The 21,712-nt window shown below is 36.5% G+C and overlaps 1 protein-coding gene across 1 annotated transcript in view; it reads left to right on the top strand.

The window, feature by feature from the left end:
- Window positions 1-998: 998 nt before the first annotated feature.
- MYBPC3 (myosin binding protein C3) overlaps window positions 999-21,712 on the top strand; it is a gene marked incomplete at both ends in the record, with an annotated part of 58,080 nt that continues 37,366 nt past the window's right edge. Inside the window, 9 exons of the mRNA XM_084263148.1 lie at window positions 999-1,023; window positions 9,682-9,948; window positions 11,634-11,729; window positions 11,982-12,062; window positions 12,205-12,353; window positions 13,321-13,438; window positions 14,741-14,789; window positions 16,031-16,075; window positions 18,353-18,409. Of these exons, the coding sequence (XP_084119274.1) occupies window positions 999-1,023; window positions 9,682-9,948; window positions 11,634-11,729; window positions 11,982-12,062; window positions 12,205-12,353; window positions 13,321-13,438; window positions 14,741-14,789; window positions 16,031-16,075; window positions 18,353-18,409 (887 nt within the window). The remainder of the gene's footprint in view (window positions 1,024-9,681; window positions 9,949-11,633; window positions 11,730-11,981; window positions 12,063-12,204; window positions 12,354-13,320; window positions 13,439-14,740; window positions 14,790-16,030; window positions 16,076-18,352; window positions 18,410-21,712) is intronic.

Raw genomic sequence — 21,712 nt, 5'->3', positions numbered from 1 at the left:
ACAAATGAAAGTGACAGGAACAGGACATGCCACCAAGTCAATAAAGGGATGTTGTCTACAGTTACTATTTTGACATATGCCAAATGTATGAATAAATAAGAAGCAATAACTGGAGCATAAAATAGCAATGCCAGAGTAATTTTCAAGGGAGATTTCCTTCAAATCTTTTCTAGATAATTAAGCAATATTAAAGCTTCTAGAGGCATCCGATGGAACCTTGGAACAAATAATTAAATGCTACTTAAAAAAAAAAAAAAAGAAAAAAAACCAGACTTGCTAGTTTTCAAGAGCTGTGTGCTGCAGACCCAGTGGGTGGATGGGAAGGAAGGACTGAAACTATTTAAGTCATGTCATGCTTTCTGGTTGTGACCATAAATGTCAGTAATGTATAAGTGTCTGTGAAAAAGAAAGTTCCTTCCTGATGGTTCACATTTAGTTCTACAAATACAGTCTTTGGTTGTAGAGAAAAAAAACATGGAGGTCGTTCAGTTCGGACCCAATTACAACAATAACAAAGACTGAAATAGGTAGCAAGGATGCAAGCAGATACATACTTAGACTAAGTACCAAACCAGCCTACAGGAGATGTAACTATCAGGTCTAGTTTGCTGAATGTGCCATGAACATGGATGGCAGCATAGGAATTCTTAATGCAATACAGACCTGACCCTGAAAAATGTACTGTACACACGTGCAACATCACATTGTGGTCTGGTTTGTGCCAACGGAGCAGCAGTAGCCAGTCTTGAGTGGTTTGAGCTCTCTGGCTTCTGGAACTTGGCTATATTTATCCCTGCTGATGTCGCCTGTCAAGCGTGTCCTGCTGTTGATAAGGAGCCGTAGTTGACAACAGTGGAGAATAAAGGGGGAGGAGCAGGATGGGGGCTTCCACTGAGTGTTTCTTTAGGGGGTCTCAAAAGCCCTGAAGTCTCATTCCTGTTTAGCTCAGGCCCTGATTTTTAGATACAACTGGGAGCTTCATCAGAAAAAAAGGGAAAATGCCAGAGCCTGCAAAGAAAACAGGTAAGGATCATAACTGACAGACAAAACCTAAGAACAGTTTGACAGGGAAAAACCTGAGTTGCATTTGCATGCTAGAGAAATGAGATGCCTCTGGAAAACAAAAAATACAGGGGAAAAAGAGATGGTATTTTATGAAGGTGTGAATATGTCGAGTGATCCCGCAGAGAAATCAGTAATCAGTTTGGCAACCCTCAGACACAGAATTTTCTCAAGCAACTTTGGATGAGGAAAGACTAAAGATGAAATGCATTTAATTCTCAGATTCTTCTAATTTCTCATTTCCTTCCCCAGTCACCTTTAGGACTCTGACAGAAGCTTGTCATCTCTCTCAGGCAGTTAGGCAGTATAAGCCTCTGCTGGTTTGGTTGGGTGGGTTTATTTGTTTTGTTTTTGGGTGCGGTTTTTTCTGTGTGGTTTTTTTTTCCCCTGGTAATTTCAAGGAAGTGTTATCAGCAAACTTTGATGGTATTTGTTATTAGTGAAATCTCTGTGAAAATGAGAGCAAAAGGCACCTGGTTCAGAGCTTATTTCTTCTAGTTCTTGTACCTAGTGAAAGTACAACTCTAGAAAAAAAAAAAAAGACACAGTACTGTAAAGAGTATATATGTATTTCTTTTCACTTGCCCTCCTCCATTCTTTTCCCTTGAGCCAAAAGATAACTAACCTTTTTCAGAAAGCCAAGGTCACAGAGCCCAGTGCAAGTCCCACCCCACTAGAAAACATCAGGAAAAGATTTCAGATTTAAGAAAGTTCTAATTTAAAATTGAGAAATAAGGAATCATTCAGAGGCTGCACATGTAGGAAACAGGGGAGGCCTAAGATGGGGTGTAAGGTGCAATCAAGCTGTTTGAGGAGGAAGAGAGCCTGGGAAACAGAGGTAGGGAGAGTTTAGCTTCAGAATATTTGTGTGTGGGTAGAAGAAGGCGTCTTAAGACCACTTCGTGTCCACAGTTAAATTTGGAAAAAAAGTCAAAAATTGAAGTGATGATTGTTTGAAAAGTGCACAGATACCAATACACAGGAGAATTGTACTAAATCTGGGACTCCACTTCTACACCTCTCACTTCATGGATGCCAGTGCATACCCAGAATCACTACTGCCTGAATGTACAGCACAAAGTGCATGCTTTTTAAATAACGTGCAGTTTCCAGAGGTAGGCAGTAATAGGTGTTGATACTTTGTGCTTTGCAAAGGACTGAACAGGCATCAGTCTCCTGTTAGGCTGGTCAGTGGGAAAATCTGCTGTGATCACAACAACAGAAGAAAAACTTTCATTTTCACCAAAATATTCGGAATTAGCTGCTGCCAGAGGCAGAGCACAAATCCAGTCTGTATCTCCCACTAAGAGCTCTCCAATGAGATTCTTTATGTTTCATTTAAATGATAACTAAAGCAAGAGTGGTGTCACCAATCCTTCAATTTTATCACAACTATAACATCACCTAATGTTCTTAAAGCTGCGTAGTAGAACCATATAAAAATATATATACCAGACCTCATAACTGTAGAGAAAACCTTGAAAATAAAGGTTATAAAAGTTCAGCAAGCACTCCAAAAAGAAGACATTCCTAATCACTTTCTATTTTTAAAGTCACATGATTTTTGAGATTTATTAAAATGCCTGATAGTTATGATTGACAATGCTGACAAAAAGAAATATGAGAGAGTAGGCAAAATGTGACAGTGTGATTGCTTAGGCATTGTAACTTTTGCTTTCTAATAGTTTAACTGCCTTTAAATGGACATCTTTCAGTCTCTGTGGATGAGAAGCAACTTTCCTGCCTGTGAAGATGCCCACAGTGGAGCAAAATTCTATTCCAGCTTATATCTGCAGAGAAATCTAACAGGTGTTTAACATCACCAGTCCTACACATTTCATAGGAACAAAGCAGCACAAACACAGTGATTATCACAGCAGGGGGAGGAAAAGATCTTATTACCCACTCTGACTGAGACAGAAACAGTCACATGCTCCATAACTTCTAGAGCGGATCTTTTCATTCTCCCAAGAGTCATTAATCCCTTTGGTTTTCCATTTCATGTTGTTTATATAGTTCAAGTCGTTTCAAGATGGGATAATGTTGAGCATAATCCTCAGGAGGGGTGAATAATCACCTAGAAATTCATACTTGTACAAACCACAACTCCTGCCTTTCAAATACCATACAGTTAGAATACAGAACCCTCAGAGATCTCTAGTCTGTATCTCTGAATATCAGAGATATTCTGCCTACAGCTGCTGCTCTAACAAATCTTTTAACATGTAAAAACAAACCGCAAACAACCACCATGTCCTGCCCCCCACTCCAAACCCAGACAAAACCAACAACAGCAAACCACAAAACCTAAACTAGTGAAGTAAATTTTCCAGCATTCTTTTATTTTAAATTGTCCAACTAAAATGCTTCAGGATAAGGCACTGCCTTATTTATTTACGTAATACCCAAAGAACTGATGTAGCTCTTCAGAAAATTGGTATGTTCCTCAAGAGCAACTGGAATTAGAAGTCCTGGAGCAATTTAGTGTCAGAGAAAGCAATCAAACACTGAAAACCATCAATTTAAGGGTTCTGTAGCAAAACCTTTATGTTCCTCTCCCTTAGATTTAAACATTTCATAGTTAATCTCTTTCCAAAGTCTCACTGTTTTGGAAAGTTTTGATTGCTTTTTTTGTTGCAAAAATTCAGAGAGGATATTAAGAGGAAACAGGTGAGCTTTAAATACCAAATTTAGTAAATAAATGTGACTTAATGGGATATGTGTGTGTTTCCCATTAAGTAGTACCAGTAGTCTGAGACTACTCACCTCCTCTGAAAATCAGTCAATTTTTACTCAAGTATTTTATAGATTGAGGAGTCTAGATTTTTCAGTTCACATCAGGGAATTTTTAAAAGGTTCATAATTAACCTGGATTGTAAGTACACAGAGGCTTTCAGCATTAATAATAAAAATAATCAATATTGCATAATGAAGGGTACACTGTATAATTTTAGTTTGACTCTAACATCCTTTTACATCCGCAAGCACCTAGCACAGTACTGCTCTATGATAATGAAATTCTGTGCACTATAGTAATGCAAAAAGAAATATCATCATCCTCCTCTAGATATATTTTCCTCTTTTGTAGGTTTCAAAGCAAGCTGAACAGGATTAACCCCATTTTACAGAAAGTATGATGGATGCATAGAGAGGAAGGTGACTCTGCTTGGTGAAACTATTCCTCGCCCATTGCTCATGTCACAGGAATTTAAAATCTCAGCTGCTGAAGTAGGGAAGGAATGATAAGATTGAGTAGTTCAATAGCTTTTGGAGCATGGAATTAAGCTTGTAATTGCAAGAAGCCACTTAGGTCCTGACTGAGGAATGTGCAGCATCTTTATATAGACTCTCAGTAAGGAATTTGCAAGCTCCGTTACTGAAGTCTGCTTATCCACAGTCTGGCTTTTAACTCAGTGGGAAACCAAATCGTATAGAAGGAAAGCTAGATGCCAAGTGCAAGTACTGATGCAAAGATAATTGTTCAACATGAAGCCTTAACAAATGAAGGAATTCCAAAAGCTAATACTAATTTTGTAATATGAATTAGATTGGCCAGGTACCTATTTTAATACCAAATACACAGAATGCACAGTAAGGTATCTCAGCTTTGCGGGAGAAAACCTGTGACTATCTTCCCTAATTACACTCACTACAGGTTCCTTGCTGGAGTTTATAGCATGTTCATTCAACCAGATACATTAGATTCTCCTAAAATATTTATAAACAGTTTTTATTTCAGAAAGGCAGAAATATCATTTGAAACCCTTATCTAAAACACATTCTCATTAAGTGCTTCTCCCTCTTGTCCATGTGCACATCACAGATAATGAATGCTGAAGCACTGAAGTCAGAGTCACCTCTCTGAAAAGCAGGATGAAATCAAAATAAATTTAAAAAAACCAAGAGAATGGCTCTCCTCTATGGCTATCTAGTTAAAAATCATACTTGTGGAATCTACACTTCTTCCTCACTTTTGTTTCACATACTTCAGATATACTTTGAAATTCAGTGATTTTAGGAAAAGGTTTTTACCTAATGTTTGTGATTCTTGACAAGCCAAATTACTTAGAGAATGTGGCTAGGAACTGAAATTATTCCAGTTATTTAAAAACTAATGTATATTTCATATATTTTTTTCTAACAATAATCAAAGAACCATGTCTCTTCTAGCTTCTAATACTGACTTTTATACTTATTAGGGTTTCAACTAAGTACTTAGTAGCTACTTACTAACAACTTGATGCTGTACAAAGAAAACTGAAAAACGGTCCCTACCTCAAAACACTTACAAAATAAAAGCACAGTAAATAGATAATTCAACAAGAGAGCAAAGGAGATGATGAGTAGTACAACAGAGAGTGACCTGGGTGCTACCTTAGCCATTTTCTAGGTTGCTTGTGGATTTTTAGGAGGCGATTGCTTCGAAGTAGGTCAGAAAGTAAGGGACAAAGCATGGAACTACTACCATGAAGTTCTAGTAAATGCAGCAACAGGAAGACAAAGCACTAGTTTTATTAGTGGAAACAGTGAAGGAAATTTTTTTTGGAACTTGAATAATTTCATTCCATTTTAATTTGGCCAAAATCAAAATGCGTTTTATATTTCTTCAGTCTCCTGATCAAAAGACTTATTCATAAATTATTATCAAAATGCAGTCTGATCATGGACCTCCAAATAGACCTTTCTATTACTAACGAAGATGTAATTCATAGATAACTGTATGTCTGATGTGTACACCTTCAGGTGTGACAAGAGTTTTCAAGGATGTGTGCTGCGTGCAAGTTCTGATAACAGCAGTGTTAGCCACCAAAAAGTTGTCTGCAAGACTACTGCAGACCACATGCAGCCTCCTTTCTCTTCTGCCTGGGGTTGAAATTTATTGGTTTACATTACTCAGAAGTTATATGAAGCTCTGTTCTTTGCATTATGAAAGCTGGAAGTGATTAGGAAGGTCTGGGACATGAGAAGTGAAGTGATGAAAAACAAGTTAGTACAAAGTAGCTCTAGTCTCCTTTTCTTTCATTCCCATGTTAAGTCCCCACAGCAATTCCAAGCCCATCCCCGCAAAACACACACACAAAGAGCACTTATCACTCTCCTTCTCTTCAACAATTCCTGCCATCATCAGCACTAGTAACTCGTGTGCATCTCTGTCTGCCCTCTCTCCAGAACTGCTATAGCATGATAGTATTAACATCACTTTTTTCTTCCTTTATGCAGGGTGGGTTAGAATTTACCAGGACTCAGAAAGTGAGTGGCAGAGGACATGGGCTACTTGGTCATCAGGTGCCTCGGGCCAGTGGGTCCTAAGAGTATGTTTGGCTAGAGTCTGGATAAAAATGGCATAGTGTTTGAGATCTGACAGTGCCTGACAGGCACAAGAGCTGTAAGACACTCCACAATATCACATGAGAGGTGTCACAGCCTGATGATGGTGGTCATATCCAACAGTGTTTTGAGTATGGGATGGATATAATGAACTCAGAGGGATGTATCTGGGTAGAAGCAAAATGTTGAAGTGAGAGAGAATGCTAAATGGGGAAAATGTTTCTGATAAAAGCAGGCAAAAGTGAAGTCCTCAGGGCAGACAAGAAATTTTGAAGGGGGTATTTAGCAGTGTTCCTAATGAGTGAACAGCTGGATTAGATGGGAAAAAATAAATCTGTTGGTGAACTTGGATTCAAGTCTTACCTAAAGTAGCAACCAGAATGAAGGAGACTGGGAATAGCTGATCTCTCATTTGTCTTTCTTCTGTTAAGCAGCCTATTTTTCCCTGAGAAAGAAAATGATGGCATTCTCATTGTGTGCTTGTTCAGCAATCTCACTTCTGCAATAAAGTAATTTCCTTTAAAATCTCCAGCTGTATATTGCTATTTTTCCTTTGCAAATATGAACAGTGAAAGATAAAAGGGAATACATATGGATACAGAGAGACACTGCTTTGTACATTGTCACGCACTGACTCTGAACCTGATGTGCAAGAAAATGACTTTTAGAGTCTCCTCTACCTGTGAAAAAGTGGGTTCTCAACAACTGTTCTTGTAGATCTTTATTTGGATGGGAGATTTTGGGCTTTTCCAATTTTATGTTTAGTTGAAGTATTCACAATTATTTTAAGTTGGAACTGAAATGAGTCTTTTTGCAGGAAAGAAGCGGGGGTGGGAAAGACAAGATTTACTCTCAAACTTCTACACGTATATTCAGATTTCCCAAAAGTCTGAAATATTATGTGGTGGTGGAGATTTCTCACTCTGCAAGTACTTCTGGCCAACAATCTGTTTTTATTGAGTCATCTACAGTAAATGTAAGAAACTTAATCACTTTGCAGGGTGTTCAGCAGATCAGAGATTTGCTTCCAAGTATGCACATCTTGAAACCCTGCCATTTGTAGGCTGGAACCTTTACAGGCCACATTGCTGTTAAGTAATTAATGTATTTATAGATTCTTTTGTGCTTAAATAGAAGAGTGATGATGATAGCACTTAAGAGAGAAAAAACATGCCTCTTTGCTGCTTTATCTCTAGCGCCACAGGGAAAGGAGCCAGCTAGTAGATGTTTCAGGAGTGGGCTCCAGAACTGACCCGGCTGGCAGAGCATACGCTGTCGTGCTATTTACTGAACTGCAATAATATATCAAAAGATGTCCAACTGATAACAGGGATTTGAGTACTATGCTATAGTATAGAGCCCTATATTCTATACAGTACTATATTCTGTTAAACTTACAGGCCTGAAGTTAGAAAAAACTCAACAAAAGTATGCAGACATTCCACTTCCAGAGGAAAATTCACACATTTATATCTTATTATGGAAGAAAAACATGCAGCAGAAAACAACAGAAGCTCAGTCAAGGCTACTACAGGTTCAGTGCAAATCAGATCTTTTTTTCCATCTAATATATTGGGGGGAGAAGAAAAATGCAATTTAGTTTTTTAATATAATAAAGAAAAGCAAAATGCCATACATAGCAAATTCTAAAATTATTTGCAACTGATACTTTAATTGGTGTTTAGCAGCTTTGAATCCTTTGCAAAACAGTGCAGGAAACAAGACCTATGTTGACTAAAGTCCAAAGACCATCGGATGAAATCTTTGCAGATGTAAGTCCACTGGAGTCAATTAATTTATGCAGTCTGAGGACACACTGCAGGACTAGAGATTTTGTGCAATGAACAAGTGGTATTATTAGTAACATAGCATTTCTACTAAAGCACCAATTTGAACACGAATAGAAGCTATTTCTTTTAAAATATTTCCATGCCATGTACCTTTTAGTATTATAAATCAGTATCAAAAGTTTAAAACTAATTATAACCCTTGTTGTGGTGTTTGGAAGAGTTCTTGTTGCTAGCCAAGGAGGAAAGCCTTACACAATTTGCCACAGAGGTGACATACAACTAAATGTGATAGATTTACTAATATTTTTAAAAGCTTGGTTATGCAGGAGTAAGTCAGTAAAAAGATGAAGAAACATTCAGTGCATGAATCAGAATGTCAGTTAATGGGTTTTTTTATACATTAACATAGCTCATGGCAATTAGCCAAAAGATTAACTGTTTCATTCAGACAAAAACATAAGCATAAAATAAAAAACTCGATTTAAAAAAAGTTGAAAAAAATCTAAGTAAATCAGGGTAAAGAAATTAGTAAAATAAGTTATCTTAGAAACATCTAATAGTTAGAAAGGTTAGAATACTCATGGAACAAAATCACGATTGGGGGGTTGGACTCTATGATCTCTGGAGGTCACTTCCAAGCCCTACAATTCTGTGAATGACACATTACTTGCTTTCAAAACTCCTATCTGTTGCTATACTTTGATTATGTACGAACTAAACCATCATTTGGTTTATGCTTAATTCACACCACGTAAGAATAATTTCATTACTTCTCAGTAGAAGCATCATAAATGCTTCTTGACACACAGAGGAAATATTTTGATCCACCTTGTAATTTATCAGAAAACTAGTCATTGTAGACTAAAACGTAGGCAAGTATTTTTAATGCTGAACTAAACACTTGAATGCAAACAACAGCTGATATTACTTTAACTGGGATAAAATTATGAGGACCATGATCCCTTTCCACTAAAGCTTTCATCAGTCAAAACAGAACAACTAAAAATGAACCATTAATTCACTGGGGTATATTAGGACACAGGTTTCTGCACAATCTTTAATTATGTTGGAGGAACAGTTCCTGATACAAGTAACTCTAAGGACAGAATTAATATTCCTAAATAAAACTGCACGGCAAATTGACATAGAGAGCTTGATATGTAAGACAACACATCCTACCATCTTGTCATAGTTCAAAACATTCACTTACAAAAAATCAGAGCGCATTATGGGGATGGAGGATGGAGGACAGTGAGATGAATCCACTATCAATTCCATTTTATTTCACAACAGTATGGAGAAGACATGACATCTCAGACAGAGGCAGAACTCAGTAAACACAAAGAGAATTCCACAACTTCTCTGTGGAAAGTGTTGTAATTTGTATCTTGCCTCGGCAGATGGGAGAGAAAGGAGACAGCTGTTCCAGCCACAACAGCTGACTACACCAGATATGCCACAATTGCAAAACAGATTTAAGTGAGCCTTCTCTGTTTTTCAGTTTCTGCATTTACCAAGAAGCCGAAGACAACAGAGGTGACAGCCGGAAGCACAGCTGTGTTTGAAGCAGAGACAGAAAAAGCTGGTGTCAAGGTGAAGTGGCAGAGAGCTGGCACAGAAATTACAGAAAGTGAGAAATATATCATCAAGGCAGAAGGAAACAAGCATTCACTGACAATCAATAATGTAGGAAAAGAAGATGACGTGACATATGCTGTAATAGCTGGAAGTTCCAAGGTCAAATTTGAACTCAAGGTCAAAGAACCAGGTACAGCATTTCCTAAGCAATTCAAATTTAATTACTGTTTCCAGTCCCAAATGCAAACTTCATGATTGAGGCCCATAGAAATTAGCCTAAGTAAACACTAAAATTTATGTACCAGAAGTATATCCCTTTTTCCCAATTACTTGAAGCTACTTGTTAATATAGAGCTGGGGAATACATTTCCCATGGTTAAGACACCCTTTTACAGATGTCGGAAGTCCACACAATGGATTTCACTTGGGAAATCTCAGTAGGCACCTTTAGAATTCTCTGTCAAGCTTTTCAACTTAACTGTTGAAAACCAGAGCAAACCTAGTCTAACCTAGCCTGACAAACACTAAAATGCCTGCATCTTAGGCCTGGTATTTATTTATTGTTATTATTCATACAAAACTGTATCAATTAACAAAAAAATATGTTATGCTATATTATGTCTTCAGAAGCTCACATATTCCCAAAAAATGTGTCAAAATAAGTTGCTAATGAAAATACTTGAACAACTACACATCCAAGTTATAACTACATCAGTTAGAATAAAGTTTAGTTCTTTCCAGTAAAAATTCAGTTCATATTTATTTGGATAAGATCCAGTGGGATACTTTCTAAAAATAAAAGTGGCAGAATTTGATACTTAAATATTAAAATAATACCAGTTTAAAATCACACTGTTTTCTTTCAAGACAAAAATACAGTTTCGGGTAAAAGGCAGAAATTTTCTGAGAGCAGGGGTGACTCAAGTTCACATGCTCAAAGGTGCTGTGTTGTTTTTCAGGCCTTACTAAAATTAGATTGTTAAAGACTAACTGGATTATCCATTGTTATTTTCACAAATAATAATAATTTCAGCTCTTCATTATAAAAAAAAAAAAGGAAACTGACCCCTAACCTGCCCACACACATCCATCTCCTGTTATGACAGAGGAGCAACATGGCACAACAGAAATCCCTGGTGGAAACAACATTGCAAATAGCTGGGAAACTGCCAGTGGAACTTGTGTGAGAGGGAGGCGAAGCCCTTTGGAAGTGGCTCTGCTACCTATGGAAAAAAAATAATCTTGTTGGAACTGATCTGTTTGAAGAAATTCTACCTCACTCCATCTGCCCCAGTTGCTCACTCCTACTCCCTTTTCATACATTTCTAGCTTCTCCATTGTGCTAAATGCATTTGCTTGAATTTGTCTGTGAGGTCATGGTTTAATTGAGAGGCCTTAAACTACCATGAGCCAGGGGAAGAAGTGATAGATGTATTTTTAAAATGCTTGCTCCATATTGATTCTCAGCGGTGCCTAGAGCTTTTCTGAAGCTGCACACAGCAATAGCATTTTGAACATTACATTCCAACAGAAGACTTAAACAAAATATCATGAATAAGCAAATAGTTTACAAACCAAAAAATTGCATAACTTTTCACTGCCTTTTCTATTTAGGCCACTGAAGCCATCAAATAATAGTGTCATTCATCAGCTGCTAAGTCACAAAGCATCAAGACTATAGAACTTTCCAAGCTCAGCAGAAGAGCGAGCCTCATCATCTACCTTCAGGAGGCCTCTTTTCCTCTAAGTTCAACAAAACCACAGTTAATTACTCTGCATTTCCTAACATTTATTAAAAGCTACTCTTTGCAAAGTTTCTTCAGAAAGGAAGTAGAAATATGACTTTCTCTAATCTTGGCTTACATTCATTTCCAGAAAAGAGTGAGACAGTCACTCCTGCTGAAGCTGTTCCAGCCCCAGCTGCCTCAGAGTCACCTGCTCCTCCAGTAGAAAGCAGCCAAAACACAGAAGGTAATAGAGAACTAACACTGTTATCAAGTCTGGTTCATTAAGAGAAGGGAAGAACAGGAACAAAGGAGTCAGTAGAATCAGTGACGTAGAGACAGTAGCAGAAAACAGACCGCTGGTGATGAAGAATGCAGAATCTGAGAGACAGAAGAATCATACTGAGATATTTTGAAATGACTTAACAAATTCACTACATAGACTCTAACAGAAGCTGATGCTGAAAGTTCTAACTAGTAATTCTGATGTTTAATTCAGTTGCATCTGCTGGGACAGAAGAGCCTCTGGACCCTATTGGGCTCTTCGTGACACGACCCCAGGATGGAGAAGTTACTGTTGGTGAGTACAAAACATGAGTCAAGTGATTGTAAACTTTATTTCTTGCTTGACAATTTAGCTCTCCATGTGCAACATGACAGCAGTGATATAACAATTAAACCAAACACTTCATAATCTTATTTTGACCTACTTTACTTAAAAGGTGGAAACATCACATTCACTGCCAAAGTTGCAGGTGAGAGCCTGCTGAAGAAACCATCAGTAAAATGGTTCAAAGGAAAGTGGATGGACCTGGGAAGCAAAGTGGGAAAACATCTCCAGCTACATGACAGTTATGATCGAAATAACAAGGTACAATTGACAGAGTAAGGTGCTCACTCTTCTAGATATTCATCTTTAATCTGGGGATAATATAAGATAGCATAGGCATGTTTTAATATTAAGGCACTCAAAGTTACACACAATGCTATACTTAAGCATAAAAGTCTGTTTTGACCATGCAGATGAGGAAAGTACTACATACAGAGGCTTGCGTACCGTATCTATGATGAAATGAGAAAGTGTCTTGAGGTTGAAAAGAGCAGTTTTGTAGGATTCCTGCAATCTTCCTCTCAAGTAATAGATGCTTGTTTACATTTAAAAGAAAACAATAAATTAGATATTTAAGTATGGTTTATCTTGGTTGTAATAGATCCAGTATTCATCTATTAGTATTGGAATTAAGTGTTCTCTTGCATTGTCTAGACTACTTTAGGTAATTAAGATCCGTTTTTACAACACACATGTTCAAAGGTACACGAACAGGATTACAAGAGAGTTTGTACCATGACATCTCATGCTGTTTAGTATATGAAACACTACTACCCTCTCCTGGATGGAACAGAACGGACTTGATCTCATTAGCCACTCCCTTGCTGAGTTTTTAAATGCACTGTATGCATTTGGGGTGGAGGCTCTATTCATTATGTTTAACAAAAGCTCTATTCCTGTTTCCAATGTACATACAGCACTTAGTGTATGCAATGACTACACACACCAGTACAACAAAGCTGTTAATATAACATTGCATCTTCTGGAAGACCTGCAGTGACAACAGTCCTTTATCTTACTCAACTGGGTGGGAGAGGAGGGGCACTTGATGTAATTGTTATGGCAGTAATGAATTACATGCTCAGGAGGTCCTCTGCTCTAAAAGAACACAGAGGTTTATAGCATCCCTTGTCTATTTCTCTCCATGACTTAATATGATTCATCCTCACAGTCTGTTTCACCATTTCATTTTCTAACTTGTGTATTATATCATTGGTGCCTGTTCTAGGTGTACACCTTTGAAATGGAAATCATAGAAGCAAACATGACTTTTGCAGGAGGGTACAGATGTGAGGTGTCTTCCAAGGACAAGTTCGATAGTTCTAATTTCAACCTGATAGTCCACGGTAAGATAAATTCCTGACATCTTGCTTCTTCCTTTTATTTTTTTCTTCTTGTATGCCCACCCACAATTCTTTCTGGTATATAGTGGCTACTAGACAAGCATAGATCTGAGATGTAAACCTGAAGGGCTACAGGTACACTTACCCATAGAGGCCCATAGATCATGACTGGGATGGATTGACAAGAGGTACAGAGCATTAGAAGTAACACTTCTGATTTTGTATCCATTCACTCATGATACTTACTTCCACTAGAATAAAAGAGAAGTCAGTTCTTCCTTTGGCAAAAGTTCAGTATTAAAATAGTTATTTGAAAAGATCTTTTTTTAAAAAAGGAGAAAACTGAAAGATTTAGGCATGTAACACTATTACAAATTCCCTTCTCAATAAATTTAAGTCGTGCAGAAGCACCTTGTAATAAAACATTCCTTTAAGATTAGACAACTCATTCTACATACTACACGATACCACCATCAACTGTTATACTGAAAAGATTATCAGCATCTGAAGTGGTAATAAATTTTAACATCAATTATACCAGTGTGGAAGAGTTTAGGTAAAACAGCGTAATCATGGACTACCTGAAAGACCTAAATATCCTGTTTCAGTGGTTCTGCTGAATGGACTGCAACATCAGTGTCCAGAAACCAATGGAGCCCAATATGCAAAGACAAAAGTTTACTGATGTTACTCAAGCAGCGGTGTTCATTTTTGAAGTTTCACTAGTTGGCTGTAAGACTCAGAAGACTTGGGAACTGTGACAGAACTGCTTTTCTCCCAATAGTAGCAGTACATACCAACAGAAACTTAGAACAGAGTAATAAAGTTCTCACTATGCAACATCCTTTATGGAGTTTCTGTACATCTTTACATATTTCTGGGAATTTACCTTTGCTTTCACAGAGAATGCATTACAATTTATTATTAGTAATACTGTTCAGATGTTATACAGTGGTTTTATCATTAGGGTTTAAATACCCTGTGAAGCCAGTATTGACACTAAAATTTACCTGCAGAAGAACTGACAAACAAGAGACAATGCAGTTTGTTATGCTGCAGGTTATTATGAAACATGAGACAGAATTACACAAAACACTGGAAGTTTGAAGCTTAGTGAAATTAATGAAGTCTACATGTTTAAAGATGATGCTTTAATCTTTCAATACAAAATAGTTCCAAATTTATAAGAACGTCAGAAAAAAAAAAAAAAGAAGTCTGCAAAGGAAAACTTTAGGAATATCAGTGTATTTTTGCATTATTTTGATTTACTCTCCTATTCTTGTTCATCGCTTTTTGTCACATCAGAAGCACCAGTAACTGGAGACTTGGATATTCGCTCAGCCTTCCGACGCACGTGAGTATGTACAGTAGAAATTTACGTAGATCAGGTTATACTTCCATGTAGAATTCATTACATTCCTAGACAAAACTGAGTAGAAGTAAAGCTGTTGTACAAACAAGAACAAAGATAGGGATGTCTACTAAGAAAATATTTCTATTATCAAGATACTATGCAACTCCTAGAAATCACCTTAGAAAGTTTAGACTTTGTATGAGCATAATAGTCATGCTTGTCTTCGATTATGCAACTGATAACATGTATAATTCTATCAGAAATTTCAGCACTTTTTTTCCTACCTGTAAAGAACATTCTAGACCTAGAGCAATAGAGAAGGAAAAGATTCTGTGTAGTTTTGATTTAATCTGCCTTGAGGAACTACACGTACCTTAATATAACCATTTGCTAAACAAATAAGCGGAGTTTTATTTGAGCTCTGTCAGCAGCATAGTCCTGGTAACATTAATAGAAGCATTTGATTGTATTTGTTTTCATGTTCTATAACCATACTAATTGAATGAAGGCAATTAAGCTGTCTGTGTAAAACCTCAGATATATGTAGGTCTAAAATATTAAAGACTGCAAGGTACTGTACTGATGTTGAAAAGGCTCTTCTCTCCACATCTGTAATGAAGTCTGAATTGATACATGATTTAATGGAATAATGTCCTCTTTTATTAGCAAAATTTGAAAAAATTGTTATTTATTTATTTAGACTGACAATGTGTGGCTTTTCACCACAGAGTTATTTCTTCTCCCTTTGCATAATTCAGTTTCTGGTTTAGTTTTTATCTATTTTTGCAAAGTAACTAGATCAAGAATATTCCTAACAGACTTCTCTTTCTAACATCGGACACAAATCACCTGTGGCAATTCCTTGAGTTTTTCCCCCTAAGCACCATTTTATGAGATTATTTTTAAAACATTCTATGACAAAGAACTGAAAAAGGCTTGCAGAAGTTACCTACAATCTAATCCATCCCTATTTAGGCAGCTAAGCAGCCTCACTGTGATGTCTGTTAAACAGAGAGAACATGCGTGCATAGCTGTATTGTGTTATTTCACTGCAGTGAAATTAGGCTTCAAGAGTGCCTCTTCTTTCTAGCATGATTAAAAGAATTTAGAGCCAGTTCAGAGTGGGCTCAGTGTGAGCAGTTTCAGGCTATTCAGATTTCTGGTTTATTCTGTAAGATAGGAGATAAAGTTTGAACTGAACTGTTTAAATCTGAAGCTCTGTCTTTGATACCCTCACTCAGGAGCCTGGCAGGAGGGGGGAGACGGATGACTTCAGCCTTTCTCAGGTAGCCACTGTCTGTGTCAGCAGACAAATTTAAGCCTAACAATGAACTGTCTCTCTTTGATTAGGAAAAGGAAAAACAAACCTCACAAAAATAGATGCAGCTTAAATTCCAAATGAATCATGGTTTGTAGTATATAGTATTTGTGTGAGATGAATACCTACAAATAAGTACTAATGTAATATAAGTAATGAAAAAAGTCATTTGATAATTCAGTGAGAGGCAGATTTATCTACAGTAAGGGCATGCCTTTGGCAAGTGGCATCTTCTCACCACTGTTGAAGAAAAAAAGTCACTTCAAATTATATGCATGTCTACTCCCCTCTCTTTTACATGTTTTCCTCTCTGCTGAGCACACCCTGACTAAAATAGCTACTGCTCACAGAAATGCATCACCACACATGTGTTGTAAAATCTGTTGTTTCCTGGCATACTCTTTATCCTAGCATCATTGAATTTTCATCCCTATCCTTTTTAGTATCAATGTCTTCTACCACAATGAAAAGAGGAACTCTGAGATTACATTTAACTCTGTGCACATTAAAGCAATTATTATGGTCTTATCCTTCAGAAAATAGAAGCTTCAGAAAGGCTGAAAATTGATTGCTAGGCTTTTCTGAATATCTGATTTAAGTACCATCTGGGAAGCAATAAGGTGACTAGCTATTCTCCCAGCTGTGGATTCTGATTTCCTAAATATTTGATCAAGAAACCCCTCTCAAGTTTATAGTAGTGATATTTCCTGTATTTAAGGTCTGCAAGCATCAAAAGTCTTCTGAAAGTAGTGAACATAATGGCCAAAAATATACTTTTCTGTTTGAGCATTATACCCAGAAAAGTATCTTTTCCAGTACTTTCCAGATCTTGAAAGTAATCACAGAAGCAAAAAATATTTCCTTAATAAAAATATCTCGCAACATATTCAAAATTACACTGATTCAAATTTGTTACTTATTCTCACTAAACTTGCATTGTCAATCAGCACATGAAATTTGGCACTTGTTTCTGTTTCATTTTACTAACACTACTGTTAAAATGCCCATCAGTTTTCTGTTGAGGCCATTTCCTTACTTTTCAAAGTACTAGTTTCTGCAATATTCTATTTCCCTGACATGCCGGTTTATACTTCTACAGGCAAGCTGCTTTTCTCTGAGCAACCAGAATTATGGGCTAGCACTATCGGCAGTACAACTGAAAATAATAATTTATGTGTATAAAACATTAATTAAATATAAGGTGTGGCTGGAAGAATATGAATGCAGTGAGACTGCATAACCAGATTCTTACACACAAGACAACAGAGACGTCAAGAGGCAGCTGAATATTGATGATGGGAGACTGACTGATATAAAGAAAATCCATTTTGACTTTCTAAACTCTGTCCAAATGCAAAGAAGACCAAGTTGAATAACCAATAGACATGAAATGCATGAAACTCCCAATACTTTTATATCAAATACCCAAAGTGATTTTTTAAGAATTATACCCAAAGGAGTTTAATGACTTTATGCTAAGTTTTCAGAGTAGATCTGTACTTCAAATGTTCAGAAGCACAGCTAAGCCACATTTAATTCAGAACACCAAAAATAACATTGTTCATTCCATCTGAGTTCACCATATGTAACAGACAGAATTACACATGAAAAACCTGCTTGTTGCTTCTTATCACAACAGAATCAATTCAAGATAGCTTGCTATGATGCTTGTTGAGCAACTGCATATTGAATCTCATCTCAGAATTCTTCCTTTAACTCTCCCCAAGCACCAATGACATCTTTTTTTTCAGTATAATTAACTCTAGAATCGCAAACAACCTTAAGAAACAATTACAGCTGGGATAATGAAAAAAAAAATTAGATTCTAAGAAGTCCCACCAAAAGCTTGGTTAAATACTGCCCCACACTATAAACAACATCCACAGTCCCAAAACTACAGTTTTCCAAAAGCATTAATGATGCTAAAGGAAAGCTTCTGCAACATCTTTATGATAATGAATAGATTCTGGATCAATATGACCACCAAATTAGTACCCTGTATAGCTTTAGCCACAATCAGTACAGAAAACAAATACAAATTCATAAAATATATTTTTCAAACCTGTATGAAGGCCAATATAGAAAACGTCTAATAAAGTTGCCTTCCATGTCAGCACACATTTGAAGTCATTCTAAACCCAACTACTACTTCCCTACAAAAATATATCATTTACATAATGACATAGTCTCACAAGTTATTCCTATTTCCTTCTGACACTAATTATGTTTTTCTGTTACTATACAGTACCGAGGGACATGAAGAAGGCGGAGAATTTAATTTTAGTTCCTTACTGAAAAAGAGGTGAGTAAAAACCCATTGACTTAGAGAAATAAAGTCACCAGCTTCTGTTGAACTACTCTGAAAACACTAAAACTAGAGTAAGTGAAAGCTTCATAAATTCTGAAGCCTTGTAAGTTTCCTAAAGCAGCTCTAACTGGAAAAAGGATGATAAGAAATTATGGCAAGATCCCCAGATACTCAGGGTTGGCTGCATTTCTGCTACATTTACGCTGGAAGGGAGTAGGGGGTGAGAAGAGATTAATCTTTCCCCAAGACAGAAAAGGCTGAGACTAGGGTAATTGTGTGCTTCCACCAGCACTTTCCATTAGAAGATCCCAAACCACCACAGTTTACAAGTCCATAATTCTGCCTTATTAGGAATTTTCTGTCCTAAGTTTTCACAGTACTTTGCATCAGATAGCTGAGAGGACAAGCCTTTTAATTAGATACCTAAATATTATTACTACGTTATACAACTATATATGATAAATTAAATAGCTGTTAATCATATATTTTAAAAAAAGGATTCTGTATTGTATACATAATTATATAAGTATTTTTTTACTTTTCCAATTCTAACTCTTATTTCTTACTTTCTCTTCACTTGGTGTAATTTCCTCTCCCTTTCTCATCCTTCCTTGTCACATTTGTTTTCATGATCTGCCTATTTATGTTTTTCTCTTTTTACCACCTCTTAATTTGGATGTTTTGGATTCCATTGTTGTAAACAGAGAGTAAGATTTCTATTTCATTTTATTACAAATGCATGGATCAGACTGAATACAAGAGCCATTTGGTTTTTAAATAATGCATGCATTTTTATATTTCTTATATGTAGAGCATGACAAAAATTAGACAGTCTAAAGAAAAATTACCAGCCACCAATTTCTGAGACAGAAATGTTTTTAAAGTGTTAGTAGCAGTTAACGGTTGAACATTCAATATAAATCAATATATTTCTCTGAATTTTCTTTGCTTTTCACCATCACTTTCTTGTATAAGCAGTTTTAAATTGTCCTTGAATGTCCAGATTTTCTCAATAACCTACTGCTTAAAATTCTTATTTTCATAGAAATTAGAATCAGAAAAATAATTTGCATAACATTCATGCTGGTGCCTATCAAATATGTGCTGATTTTTTTTTCCACCCATCCTTAAATATTAAGCAAATATATTACTGAAGTCACTTAATCCATAGATGTATGGGCTTCTTCATAACAAAACACACCTTTTTATTCAAAGTAAAGTTTCCTTTGCTCATTATCATCCCATTTCCTCAAGCATGCTTCTTTCTGTTGATGGCCCCTGGCCACTCACTCTCTCTTTCCTGAAGTTATTAGAAACACTTCTCACTAGACTCATGTTTTACAAATCTAAGCTTACTCAGTTAAGTTTTCGTGATCAACTACTTGGATGAATGTTGCTCTGAATCCGTGTTGAGTCTCTGTGTAAGTATTGGTATCGCTTTTCATAGAAAGTGTTATATTTTTACAAAGACTTCAGGATCATGTAGACATCTGAAGTAGCTTGGCAATAAAGACACAACAGCCTCATGTTTCATTCAGGTTAACTCACCCAAATTTGAGTGGGCCAAACAAGCTCACACAGGTACACAGATTCCTGTGTTATGCAGTATGATGCAATGTATCCAGAGCCAGCGAATTCTGGCTTTGCAGAACTCTCAAAGGACCAGCTAGATGAGACAGAAAGTACACCTATCAAGCTTTCTATAGCTGACATCAATATCAAAACTTCTTGTTTCATCGTGATCCCAGAAATATCTGAAGCCAAAAGCGCATTAGATTTTTTTTAGTTCTCAAGTAGAGAAAACATGGCAGTAATCAAAACTGCACAAGATTGAGGGTTTGAACAGTTGTACACACATTCTAATTCCTATAGAAAACATAAGACAATAAACAATTGCTGATCTCTGTTTTAAAAATCCAGATAAGTGGTGGCCAATGTGAAAGTATTCAACCATTCAGTAACTATTTCACTAGAAATGTAATTTTCTAAAAGAAGTTTACAAGTTTTACTGCATGTTATCAGTGGTTTTGACTATTCTTAACTTACAAGTCTGTTTAGTGAATTTAAGCAAACTGATAAATTCACTGTTCCTTGTTGTATTTCACAGCCACTTTAAAAGTACTTTGTGGATCCCTCACGCTTTGCTCATCACATTTTGATGACCATACCTATATTAATGAGAACTGATATGCATAAAACTCATCATAGAATGAAAGTGTTCTTTGTTAAAATAGAAAATAAAAATAAATTAGAAAAAGCTATGCAGATTCAAAGAGAATTTAGTATTATTCTTCCTACACTTCAATTTTATCCCACCTAATTTACAAGAATGCCTCAATCCAGAGGTAATGAACATTCTCACTGTAATAAAGAGAGCTTCATTTAATACCGTATCTCCTATTGCTGTAATTTAATTAACTGGTGTTGACATACAGATGTCATGGGCCAAGGAAGAAGAGGTCACTGGAAAGAGGAAGGGAACAGCTGTCACAGAACCATTAAATGGGATAGTGAGCAGAGACCTTGAAGGAGGTGACAGCTGACAGGGTCCAATCAGTTGACAGTAATGGGATAGGAAGGAACCATCTCTGGGATGTACAAAACTATTTTTATCCCTTCCACATATGTTTAAAACATACCAGCTGCATATTCCATTTACAGCAGGTTCACTAAGCTGCATCTTAATGGCCCCAAGTGCATAGTTAACCTATGAGACGATCACCCTCAATAAGGATCCCTAACACCAGTGACAGTAGCATAAGAGTGGGAGAAACTTTAGGAGTCCAAGTTCTCTATTACTTTTCATGCACTGCTTAGTTCCTGTTGGTAGTGGAAGAATACAGCCTAACTGGAAACTCTGTCTTTATGAGATCAAAGAGAATGTGTCAACAAATACAAAAAAGTTGAAAAGAAGTACTGGGATGGGGAAAACTTTGCTCAGAGGCAGGTTTTATTTTTTCTTTTCTTTTTCTGAACTAAATCAAACACTATACAAATTACAGCCTTTAGCTTTTAGTACCATTTTTGCATGCAATTTACAAGCCTTTACCTCTAATTAGAAAATATTAGTATCTCCAAAGAAGAAACTATGATCTTGTTTACAAACAAATTTTTTGTATTTCAGCTTGCCTACATCAAAACAGTATTGCCAGATATAACAGTGGGATGACTGAGTAATGGAAGGGCTAAAGCAAAAATTAAGGAAGTCTTCTCAATACTAAGATACACTAGACTGTGAAATTGCTTCCAAATTGGAAGATTTTTCTCATGATGTATTAAAACTCACTCAAATATTTT

Source organism: Gallinula chloropus, assembly GCF_964237585.1.
Source record: "Gallinula chloropus genome assembly, chromosome: 4".
NCBI lineage: Eukaryota > Metazoa > Chordata > Aves > Gruiformes > Rallidae > Gallinula > Gallinula chloropus.
This window is presented reverse-complemented; position numbering and strand designations above follow the sequence as displayed.